A 12,485-nucleotide genomic window follows, 5' to 3' on the forward strand; every position below is an offset into this window, starting at 1 on the left:
TATTAAAATTGTTCTTAGTAAATTCTTGGTTGCTAAATCCAATGCACATTTTTCAATTGTGATTTATTTTTTATTTTTTGATGGAATCCTTTTTAGTTGACCAACAGTCTTATTGGCTTCTATGTCCCCTGGATCCAAAGTTTGTGGGGTTTGGTGGAGTTCTTGGCACATGATGCTTTGATGAAAGAATAAAAATGGGAAAATATATGGATGCCAGATGGCAAAGGTTATAATATCTTCCTTAAAAGATCTTTGAATAGAAAAGAAGCATCACATTCTTCTGGAACGTGTAGGGCAATGGATGGTTTGAAGCAATGGTTTGCTAAGTGCTGTGTGGAACCTGTAAGATGAAAAATTCTTGGGCTTCAACCCTGACCTATTGATTCAGAAACTCTGGAGGTGAGGCCCACTAATGTGAATGTTTGATGAAACTCAAAATTTAGAGAATCACTAGTCTGGAGGAGAAATGAAAATGGTTATCAAAAGTCAGGAAGGTGGAATGGAGAGTGATGTATGTGCAGAGAATATGTAGAAATTAACCACTTACTGAATAAGGGGCTCAGACATTTTTTGGATTTAGAGGACATGCAACCCTGGTGCTATGAAATCTGTCATTCACTCATTCATTCAATAGATGATTACTGGGAGACTTGGTATTACCAAGAACACAGGCCCTGCATGATCATCACTGTTTTATTAGACCAATCCTTCCAAGATCTTTATAGATACTCAGCACTTTGAGTTATTAGTAGCAGAGAGGCTTCTCTAAGTTACATCTCCTGAGAACACAGAATACTCAACAACCAAACTTAACATCTACATTACCAAGAGGTTTAATTTTTCTTCATAAAGTTTCAGCTGACCCAACAGACAGTCATGAGGTGCTGAGGGTCAGTTAAGGTATCCTAAGGGATAGTGGTTCTCAGCAGTACACGTCTACAAACCAAATTCCTAAGATCTCTATGAGAGTGCACTAGATATAGACCAGAACTCTCGACTGCAAGCTAGAGAAAGTCAAGTTGTTGATTTAGGCTGAAAAGGAATTTAATCAATGGATAAAGATCAATCAGAAAGCTGTGGAAACCACAGGAACAAAGGCAATTAATCAGTTACTAGGTTCATAGTCAAATTTACACCCAGCAATGGCTACTATTCAACACCAGATGCCAGCTCACCTGTAGCCTCACTGAATGTGGATAATGGCTGTTGTGCCCAATTGATAGTTAAAACTGATGCTTTCAACATGGACCCTCCCTTATCCATTTTTCCCCTCTTCACCAGACAGGGAGGGGTACCCCAGATGCAAAGGAGGATGAGATAGCAAAGTTTTGCTTCTAGAGGTGGTTTGGTGGCTTATGCCATCCCAAACTTTGGAATGGGATTCATATGTGGAGGAATGGTTATTATCATTACTATTTAATTAAGAAAAATCCACTGATGTAAACTTGCAGGTCATATGCAATTTTCAAGTTAGAAGGAACTTAACATGTTATTTAGATCAGACTCCAAAAGTAAACTCCCTCAAAATACCTTTTAAAAACCAATTTAGAATATCCAGGGCGTTCTGCTTATAGCTGCCCCTCCTATTTTATTCAAACTTGTATGTGCTTGTCAACCTCTAAGACACCTACAAAAAATTCTGAGTAATAATGACACTAAACAAATGAAAAAATATTTTTTTTAAATAGTTTTGAAAATCTCTAGAAGGCTGAGAAACTGAACAGGAACAAAATTTAGTGAATCCAAGCTTAGAAAAGTCAAGCTGAATTTCTTAATGTCACAAAGTAGTTAGAGCTAAACAGAGCTTTGTGGTCTGGTATCCTATCAACATTTTTTTCAAACTAGACTCTCTTGGTCTCCATATCCTGAAAAACAAAGTACTATGAATTAAAGATTTCGGAGAGATTTTCCAGGATGTTAAGATTCTTCTAGCAAGAAAACATAGGGGAAACACTTCAAGATTGGCACAGGTCATGATTAACTGGGTAAGAACTTTTGGGCAGGTACAGTCTGGCTGAAGGAGGTGGATCAATGGGGGCATGTCTTTGAGGTTTATATTTTGTCTCTGGTGAGCAGAGCTCTGTTTCTTGGCCATGCCCTTCTGCCATAAGCTGACCCAAAGCAGTGGAGTTGGCCCTCTAAGGGACTGAGACCTCTGAAACTGAATCTTAAATAAACTTTTCCTCCTCTAATTGTTCCTGACAGGTCATTTGGTCACAGCAATGAAAGAGCTGACTAAAACATGATCTGAATAGACATGTTTCAAAAGTATAAATGGTCAATAAAAATATGGAAAATGCTTAATATCTTTAGCTGTCAGGGAAATGTGAGTCAAAAACTATATTGAGATTCCATCTCTCTCTAGTTAGAATGGCTATTACTAAAACTGCCCCCCCACCTCCCAAATCACAAATGCTGACAAGGCTTTGGAGAAAAATCCTTATACACTGTCGGTGAGAATGGAAATGTGATAATTAATATATATACTATGTGGAACAATGTGGAGGTTCCTCAAAAACTAAAAATAGAACTATCGTATGATCCAATTATATCACTCCTGGTTATATATCCAAGGGAAATGAAATCAGCATATAAAAGTGATACCTGTATATCCATATTTATTGTCACTATTCACAATGGCCAAGATCAGCAATCAGCCTTTGTATCCATCAGATGAATGAATAAAGAAAAAAGGTATGTATAAACAGTGATATATTATTCAGTCACAATGAAATTCTGTCATTTGCAGGAAAATGGATAGAACTGGAAGACATCATGTTAAGTCAAATAAACCAAGAAGTTCTGCATGTTTTCTCCCTCAAAACAACAATCAATCAAAACAGACCTAAAAGTAGCAAAGGGACTCTTAGGGACTAGGAAAAGGGTTGTGGGAGGGGTACAGGAGAGGATAGAAGGGAGGATAGACATGAGTAAAGCATGATATATGCTTGCATGGAAATGCTACAGTGAAACCTATTAATTTGTATAATTAATGTGTGTTCATAATTATAAAAAGTACCTTTTCTATTATAATGTTTTGATTCTTAAATATTTATTATTTCATAATCTGCCTCTGATCTTTTGCAGTTGTTTACCTAGTTTTAAATTGTTACATCTTATAAATAACTTTAAATATTTAAAAGAAGGGTAATTTATTAACTCTTTAGATTCATAATGCTAATAACCACATAAAGAACATTAAAAATACGAAAATAAAAACTTGAGATCAAGGTCTCAAATATTTTATTTTCCTATTTTTAATAGTCTTTAAAAGTCAGTTTAAAAAAAATTCCTAACAGTTTTATTCTTAGTAGCTCACAGTGGAATAACCCAAACGTCCATGAACATGAGAGTGGAGAGAGGATAAGCAGACTGATTTCAATACATTCATACAATGGAACACCAGTCAGGAAAAAATGGGAATGCACTATTGATCTCTGAGTTAACATGAATTTAAAAAGCATTCAAAAAAGTCAAAGGCAAAAAGAGTACATATTGTATGAGTACACTTAGATAAAATTCTAAGGCAGACACAGGCAAATAATGGTGATAAGAGATCATAACTGTGAGTGGGAGATGGAGAGTGAAGTGATTGGAAAGGGGACCAAAGGGAGCGATAACTGTATACCTATATACATTTGTTAAAACTCAGATGATGTCCTTAAAACCTGTATATTTACTGTATATAAGTTACACCTCTATTTATTTAGCAGTTGATGAGTACTTGCCTTACACATTATTAGGCAAGTACTCTCCACTGAACTTCTCCCTGAGGCCTGCACCCCAATTTAATAAAAAGTTACACATATATCCAGTAAGTCACAGGAATCTTTAGATTCTTTATTTCCTGCTTCTGGACTCTTGGGACACAGGGGATATGAAGTATTAAAGACTACATAAGAAATAAAAAGATAACCTAAGAGTCTTGTAAGACTTTTTTTTTTTTTTCTTTTTACTTTTTGCGCAGTGCTGGGGATCGAGACCATGACCTTAAGCTTGTGCATGCCAGGCAAGCACTCTAATGTTGAACTATGTATCCAGCAAGGCAATTCTAAGTTAGACTCCCTAAACCTGAAACAAAATTCTTATTACAAGTCAACTATTTAAAAAAAAGAAGGTACTCTTAAATACATCCACTGAAGCTAGCAGATAACAAAATATTTATTTTATTGTAAAATTAAAAATAGTAGACAAGCATATATACAGTTCCAAAGCAGAATACAAATATATAAATTATTGCAATTTTCAAAGAAAATATAACAACCAAATAATGTCTAAATTTTTTTGAAACAAACTGAGTCTTAACCACAGCAGTTTCATTTTCTTTTTCTAAATATCTCTGCACAATTTTGCAAAATATATTTGTTACATCAAAGCAAGATTAAGCCAATGATCACAGTATATGTTACTCAGATTTAAAGCAAGATTTATACACATACACACATTATAAAAGTAGAAATGGCATTCAATAGAAATTACTACTGAATATTTTCTAAATTGCCTCTTTTGGAGGTAGTAGGATAGGGGAAAAAACATTAGACATGTTTAAAGGAAGCAAGGAACAAATGTCTATTAAAATACTCTAGTGCAGTTGGGGTAAGTTCAAATAACACTTTTTTGGGGGAAAGGGTAATATTCATCTCCATGATTTTTTTTGTTGCACTTTGGTAAGCTTAAAATTCAAAATTACTGAGATGTACTTCTAATATGAACTCTTTTAAACTAAAAACAGCAAAGAAAGTATATGTTATAAACTAGGTGTTAAAAAAAATTAATGGTACCAACTTGTTATAATATGGTTCATAGCAAGGTAACCACAGCCTGAAGTTGTTTAATAGGTCAGACTATACCACAACAATGGCAAATGTGAAAGGATGAAGTAAAATGAAAATATGGAGATGCAAGATGAAGCCTCAATATACCAAACACAGAATTGTAGTCCTCTCCTCCATTGTGCCAAATCCCCATTATCTTATTATTCTGGTGAATAAATGTTCCTTTATCCTATTACCACTTAACTTTGCAAGAATAACTTGTTGAGGGCTTTATCTCTTACTAATTTCACCACAGATTTCCTCAAACCTGTGAAAATGATTTCCATCATTTCCACAAATCTGAAGTAAAAAATGCAATCATATACTGAAATCAAATCAGTTACCTTTACTTTACAGTCACATCTGACCAGAAGGTATCTGAAAATTTTTATAGAGTATTAAACTTAATATGTACTTAAAATACTCAAATATCTTACTTTAGCATAAGCAATAACATGTCAATAAATGAATTGGCAAAAGTCATAAAACACTACAAGAATTTTATACTATACCATTTAAAAGTTTTCACGTATATGTAACCTATTTTTATAGTTACTAATCTGAACCTAATAAGGTACACAAATAATTTAAAATTCCTACTTTAGAGTTTATACATTTTGTATGACATTTTACAATGTTAACAATGAAAGCAGACTTCCTCTAAAATGCAACAAAATAAAACTCAAATAGGTAAACATTAACACATAAAAATAGATCTAAAAAGCTTACTTTAAAAAAACTAGCAAAAATTGACAAGTCTCAACAGTGTAAACACCTAGGTAAACAATTATTTTAAAAAATCCAAAACACTTTAAACCATTTTCAATGGCAGAAATACTGTAAAACAAAACCAAGAAATCTCAATATATCTATCAAGATGACAATAAAATATATTTTAATTATATATTTTTAATAACTTTCCAACATGAACTTTGTATTTTAAAAATAACCCTTAAATTCATATAAAAATGGGCACTTTATGGTGAAATGAACATGTACTTTCAAAAGCTAAGAACATCTCTTTGCTCCAACATTAGTACATGGAACAATACATAATGGAATAGAACAACATTTGGCTGCCTGAATCACCTGTTATTGGTATGCCTTTTTCAAAGAACTTAGATATTAATCTAGGATCAATGAATACGATGATGTAAATAAATTTTACAACATTGAACAATTTAAAAACTTTGTTTAGTTAGTTACTTATTTTTTTGTGATGCTGGGTATCAAACCCAGGGCCTTATTACCACATTTGACTCCAATTTTCTAAAACTCAATTTAACTTGTCTAGTTATGAAACTACTATTAAAAAAAGTTAGTTTTATTTCATTCCCCTTAATCATATAAGCTCTGAAAATGTTAGTAATGTGTCACTAGCAGTGTTTTTTTGCCATTTTTGAAACTGAAGCATATTGATATATTTTTTCTAAACTTTCTCAAAATGTACTAACAATTAGACAAAACAGCCAAATATGGAATTTGTGATTTCATGTTCTCTCAAGTTTTAATTCAACTCCATTCCTGAACCTTATTTTACCATTTACAATAACTGCATATTCAATCAACAAAGGTTGAGAATATATAGGTTAACCAAATATTTGGATAGACTGCTATGCAAAATACTTCAAATTTTTTTCCTAGAAATTCATCTGAGTAAGTACTAGTGTGAATACCAGCACCATAGATAGTTTAGGAGCACCCTTGAAAACAAGCTTAAGCAGAACTATCTAGATGGAATAAATAGGAGTCCTTAATTAAGACCTTAGTATATGCACAATCCCACCCAATTATTCCAAACTCATTAGTAAAGCTACATATTTGCCAGAAAACTCTAAGGGATAAGCAAACACTGTCTTTGGATAACACTACTGCATTTAGGACTGCACCATATGGCTCATATTCTGGAAATATGCTACTACTGATATCAAATGCAACACATTCCAAACTTTTTTGACTGTCCCTAAATCATCTAAACAGAAGCCCAAATATGTGCAATCACACTGGCTGGTAACATTTTTAATGAATTATGCCAAAAAAGAGTAAAATCAAATTTGAAAATATAACCATAACAACTAAGCACTAAAATACTTATTGGCATAATCAGCACAAGTCTTTAGTCAATTTATACATTTGGATATTTTCATATTGCACACATTCAATTTAAAGCTTATTAAAACTAAGGCAATGCATCCATTCCTACTCCCTGGATTTTAAATTCATTTTGGATGACTCAAAGAATTGAGAGAAACTTAAAGAATATTTCAAAAGCTCTCTACAAAAAGCTTGACAGTTATGCCATATTTCAATGAAAAAAAAATCTATGGGATTAGCAATTATTATCCTCAGTCCAGTTTCATATATCTTAGCATTATAGAAAGTTACCTTCAATGAGATTGAAAGGTATCTTTGCTTACTCAAATACTGTTTGTGTTTAAGACTAACATCTGAACCAACCTAGGATAAGCTGCCAAATTTAAGCAGAAGTCATTCATATCTTTATGCGTGAGGCTGCCAAGTGAATAGACTTTTCTGCAGATTCTTTCAACCAAAGGACCTACCTCATCAATACATTCTAAGCACCAGCTGAAAATAGAATTTAGAATCCTCTGGTATTTTGCATTGGTTATGGTATATGCTGTAATGCATTATTAAAACTGGCTGCTTGACAGTTTTAACATCTATTAGTTAACAACTCTTTGGAAACATCATAGGCAGCTTATAAACATAATCTAAACATGGGATTATTGAATTAGAAGCTTCATTTTTCTTGTGTCTAGTAATGTTGTCATTATCTTAGATTCTAAAGTTTAGAAAAACACCTTACAATGCTTTCTTGGAACACTAATTTCAATGACATTGATAAGAGAATTCAGACAGTATAAGAATTCTTAAAACTATCTGAAGTGGCAAACAAAAGTTTTTCCCAAAAATAGGACACTTCGAATTGAAGATATTACTTTTGATTTGGAAGTGAGGCTTGATTTACTGTCCAAATTTTAACACATCAAAATCATTAAAATGAAAGTAATAATGAAGTAGAAGAGGTTTTTACTTCTATGGAGGCAAAATTTAGATTAGTATTTTCTTCCTAAGCTAACCCAGAACTGCTTTTGTTAGAAAATAATAATGTATTTTATATACTTGGATACTTGCTTTCAAAAGTTATTAATTTCTAAGTTATTAGAAGTTAAAACAATTCAACTAGATAGATTTCTACTCCAAAATACATTTATCTTTGGAGAGCAAGATAACAGTTATAAAAACATTATATTTAAGAGAATAAAATGAAGTGATCTGAAATACAGATGAGCATATTGTACACATAAAAGTATAAATACACAAAGCCATTCAAATACACATTTACAAAGAGAATGAAAAGGTACCTAAAATAGCATTTTTATATATAAAATTTTTTGTATTAAAATATTGCTCATAATAAATAAGAGGTGATTATTATGAATTACATTTCCCTCTTAAAATTATCTTTAGTAATTCAGGATAATATATGGAGTTTGTTAATCTATTCTTTTGACAATAAAATCACACTGTAACAGTATATTTAAATTGACACATGTGACTAAAGTTAGGGAGGGGCATTTTAGTGATTATGACAAAAAGATTCCCAAAATGAAGCCAAATGACTAATCCTAGAAGACTAGAGTATAATGATCTGCTTTATTAGACAAAGATGTTAAATACTTTGCCTTAAGCTTTGCAAATTTAATGACCATAGAAAAATGGACCATAACCTTCTTTAAAACGTCTTCAAAGTTGCATTCTTGGCAGACTGATTAAAAAAAAAAAAAAAATTAGTTCAGTTGTTTATGGGTAGGTGTGTCTTCATTCCTGTTCGTCCCACTTGTAGGCATGGTAACTTGGAATAGTTCTTGAGAAGCTGTTCAATGGCGACATGACGGACATGGAGCTCTGAGGATAAAGAATCTTTTTCTTGTACTTGATGTGTTAACTCTTCAAATACTTCTGTAGAGGTTTTAAAAAGTTTCATTTTTAGTACACAGAAACTAAAGCTAATCCTATGATTTATATTTTAAGTGTATATTAGTACTCTTACTGAAATGAATGCACTGGGTGAATTTAAGCAATGAAATTGAATTGAGTCCGAGGAAACAGCTAGGTTCTCAAAGCCTATTCAGTTCTGATCATCCTGAGAAGTCTCTATAGTTTAAAACTTAAAAAAGAGTCACAAGCAACAACTATAGACACAACAGAAATGGTGGTTACCTTTACCACTGAGTCACTTCTTAATTAGGATTTCTAAATAGGTTTCGTCAATAAGCAATATAACTTATGTATGCGTAAGAAATGTCCATTAGTAGCCAGATCTGGAAACTCCTCTAAGAGGCTTTGGAACCAGATTATCTAAATTTTCAAATTCTTATTACTACTATTATGTGCCTCAAGGAATTTAAAGCTTTCTATTTCAATTTTCTTTTATGTTTAAGATTAAAAATCATAGTGCTGGGACACAGTGGCTCATGCCTGTAATCCCAGCAGCTCAGGAGGCTGAGACAGTAGGATTGCAAGTTCAAAGGCAGCCTCAACAACTTAGTGAGATCCTATATAAAAATAAAAAATAAAATGGGCTGGGGATATGGCTCAGTGGTTAAGTGCCTGGGTTCGATTCCTGGTACAAAAAAAAAAAAAAGTCAACACCACACAGGGTTACTACAAGGATTAAATAAGATCATATTTGTAAAGTTCATAGAAAAAGTACTTGATAAATATAAATTGCTGTTATTATCGTCATCATCATTATTCTTAGTCTAATTTTTATTGTAAACAAATGGGATACATCTTGTTTCTCTGTTTGTACATGAAAGTAGAGGCACTAACTTTGCAGTTAAAAATAGTTTAGAATCCTTGATCTGTTACTGACTGAAGACATAGCTTTGCAAAATGACTTAAAGTCTCCAAAGTACAATTTCCTCACCTAAATGGGAACAAATTATAAAAAAAAAAAAAAAAAAAAAAAAGAAGATAATGGGGAAATTTGAACTATTAACTCTTGGTGTTAGCATCATGATGATGTTAAGGAATTATTAGCATTTTAAAAGGTGTGATAAGAAGTTGTTTTTTTTTTTTTTTTTTAAATAAAATTTATCTTTTAGAGAAAATCCTGGAATGTTTATGGACAAAACAATATGTTGTCTGGGACTTGTTTCAAAATAATCCATTCTTGGTGTGGAGGTGGGCAAGAGGAATGGATACAAGTAAAAAAGAAGAAAAATTATCTATGCACTGATAATAGTCGAAGCTGTAATAGATGGGTAAAGGTTTACTATATTAGTGTCACTACATTTATATGTTTTAAATTGTTTGTAATTTAAAAATAAAAATAAACAAGCCAGGCACTGTGGCACACCTCTGTAATCTCAGGGACTTGCGAGGCTGAGACAGGAGACTTGTGAGTTCAAAGCCAGCCTCAGCAACTTAGTAGGGCCCTAAGCAACTTAGTGAGACCCTGTCTCCAAAAAAACATATAAAAAGGGATGGGGATGTGGCTGAGTGATTAAGCACCCTAAGTTAAATCCCTGGTACCTCAAACAAAACAAAACTAAACAAAAATCAGAGCTAAAAGTACCTGCCTTAAAGAACTCTCAGGGAGCAACTCCACAGTCCCTGCCACAGTAGTACATAATCAGTAAAATGTAATCAGTAAAATGTTAGTAAGATTAAACTCTAGTCTCCATTTTTACTTAGAAGAGAAAAAGACCTATTTTCCCTGCAGTTCATAAACGAGTTATTCTCTTATTCTCCTTGCTCTGGAAAATAAAAAATTATAATTTTTATTTTCCAAATTTAAATGCTGCCAATGGTGTCTTGTCACAGAAGATTTCTGAATCAAAATTTTCATGTGAAAAAACATTGAGAATGATTCTTTACCCTGGATTTGTTGCCGGAGCTTTGCATTCAGTTGCTCTACCTCACCAAGAGTCATCAAATTCACTGAAACATGAAAATACATTCATTGTTACCACTATAATCTAATTTGTCTAATATAATAATATGATCTGAGTTATCTAATACAATATCCTACTTTAAAAAATTGCAGTTATCTGCCAACACAACATTAAACAGTATGCCAGGATTCGTTTATTAGCTCTGATAGTGTGGAGAACTTTTCAAATGCTAGTCACAATAACCATCTCTACCAGTAATAATCCCTCCACCAGAAACAAAAGTTTCACATACAAAAAAAATACTCAATAGTAGGTCTGCTGAATTCTGGTATCTCCTATTCTATTTCAGGTTTTAAAAAGGTGCTAGTCTTTACCCATCAAGTCCCTTCTGACTCTAAATATCTGATTTAAAGTCAATAAAAATTACTTTGGTTTCTGTGATATAAACAGATACAGAGTTGCTTTTTCTAATTTTTCAATAAACGCTGGCATTACTTTTTAGACTTTCATAAAAATGCCAGATTTTTGCTTTTCAATGCCATTCCCAATCAGTCTGGTATCAATTAGCAATGTGATAATGTGTATTAGTCGATAGTTGAGGCTATACTTCTGAACTATATGAACCCTGAACTTTCCAATTGACTTTGCTTATTCCATTCAATTTAATCATTAAAATGGCAGAACAAATGATAGAGGACTCCCAAATGTCAACATGTGGGACATACTCAGGAGTATTCTAAAGCACAGAGTTTTAAGACGTATCATTTTTGCTAAGGTGAATCTCTTTATTTAATATGCTCAACAAATCTGTGGTTCTAAATCAAAATTCTTGGCACCTCACACATATATAAAACTGTAAAAACAACCCCCCCCCCCCAAAAAAAAAACGACCAAACAATGCCCCCGCCCCAGACTTCTGTTTACCTTTCTTCCCCTTTTACTTACGTTCCTCTCTGCTGTAATGTAGACTCTGGTTCTGGACATTATTAGCCTCTGGACTAGAGAGAGTATCTTCTTTTTTCTGTGCCTGGTTGTGACTATGAGGCCATAACACATTGTCATGGCATAAGGTGGCACCTGAATCTTGTAACATAGCAAGCCCAAAGTCTGTATTTTCCCTCTGCTCCAAAATTGTTTGTGTACAGTTTGAGATGGCACCTGTACTTATCCATTTTGCAGAATATTTTGGTACTTGAGAGTCAAATTGTGGGAGTAATTTTTTATCTGTTTTATGCCTGAAATTAAACAGATGATGTTGGGGGTTTTTAGAACATTCAGAATCTGATTCTAGGTCTTTATTCTGTGCATACTGTACAATCCAGTTTATCTTCTTACTCAAAATAGTTTTAACTCCTTCATAAGTACTTTTGGAAAGTTTAGATCGAGAACAATCCTGGTTTGCAATTAAATGGTATTTTTCAAAGCAGTCTTTATGGCCCCTTAATGATTTGGTGTGCAAAAGATTAGATTTTGGTACTCCTATAGGAAAGAAAGAGAGAAAAAAGATCTAAGAAACATTTATGTTTATAAGGTACTTTAAGAATATACAAATCTTAGTAAAAATAGTGTCATAGTTTTTAAATTAGAGGAAAAAATATAATGGATATTGGCATTAATACTATAATGTGGCCTAATAATTTGTTTCAATTTAACTATATATTCAGTAATATAAATAATAACACCTTTCTAAGAACTTGATTCAATGTTAATCCAGGTCCACCAAGAGTCACATATTACAAAAAACATT

The 12,485-nt window shown here is 32.7% G+C and overlaps 1 protein-coding gene across 3 annotated transcripts in view; it reads right to left on the reverse strand.

Moving 5' to 3' along the window:
* Positions 1 to 4,143: 4,143 nt before the first annotated feature.
* The window catches only part of C9H21orf91 (chromosome 9 C21orf91 homolog), a 31,176-nt gene continuing 22,834 nt past the window's right edge, over positions 4,144 to 12,485 (reverse strand). For all 3 annotated transcript variants that reach the window (XM_047564551.1, XM_047564550.1, XM_047564549.1), the window contains exons 3-5: positions 11,684 to 12,217; positions 10,722 to 10,784; positions 4,144 to 8,798 (exon numbers count right to left, since the gene is read on the reverse strand). In XM_047564551.1, coding sequence (XP_047420507.1) covers positions 8,632 to 8,798; positions 10,722 to 10,784; positions 11,684 to 12,217 — 764 coding nt within the window. In that variant the 3' untranslated portion in view covers positions 4,144 to 8,631. The remainder of the gene's footprint in view (positions 8,799 to 10,721; positions 10,785 to 11,683; positions 12,218 to 12,485) is intronic.

The sequence above is a fragment of the Sciurus carolinensis genome, chromosome 9, assembly GCF_902686445.1.
Source record: "Sciurus carolinensis chromosome 9, mSciCar1.2, whole genome shotgun sequence".
Classification (NCBI taxonomy): Eukaryota; Metazoa; Chordata; class Mammalia; order Rodentia; family Sciuridae; genus Sciurus; species Sciurus carolinensis.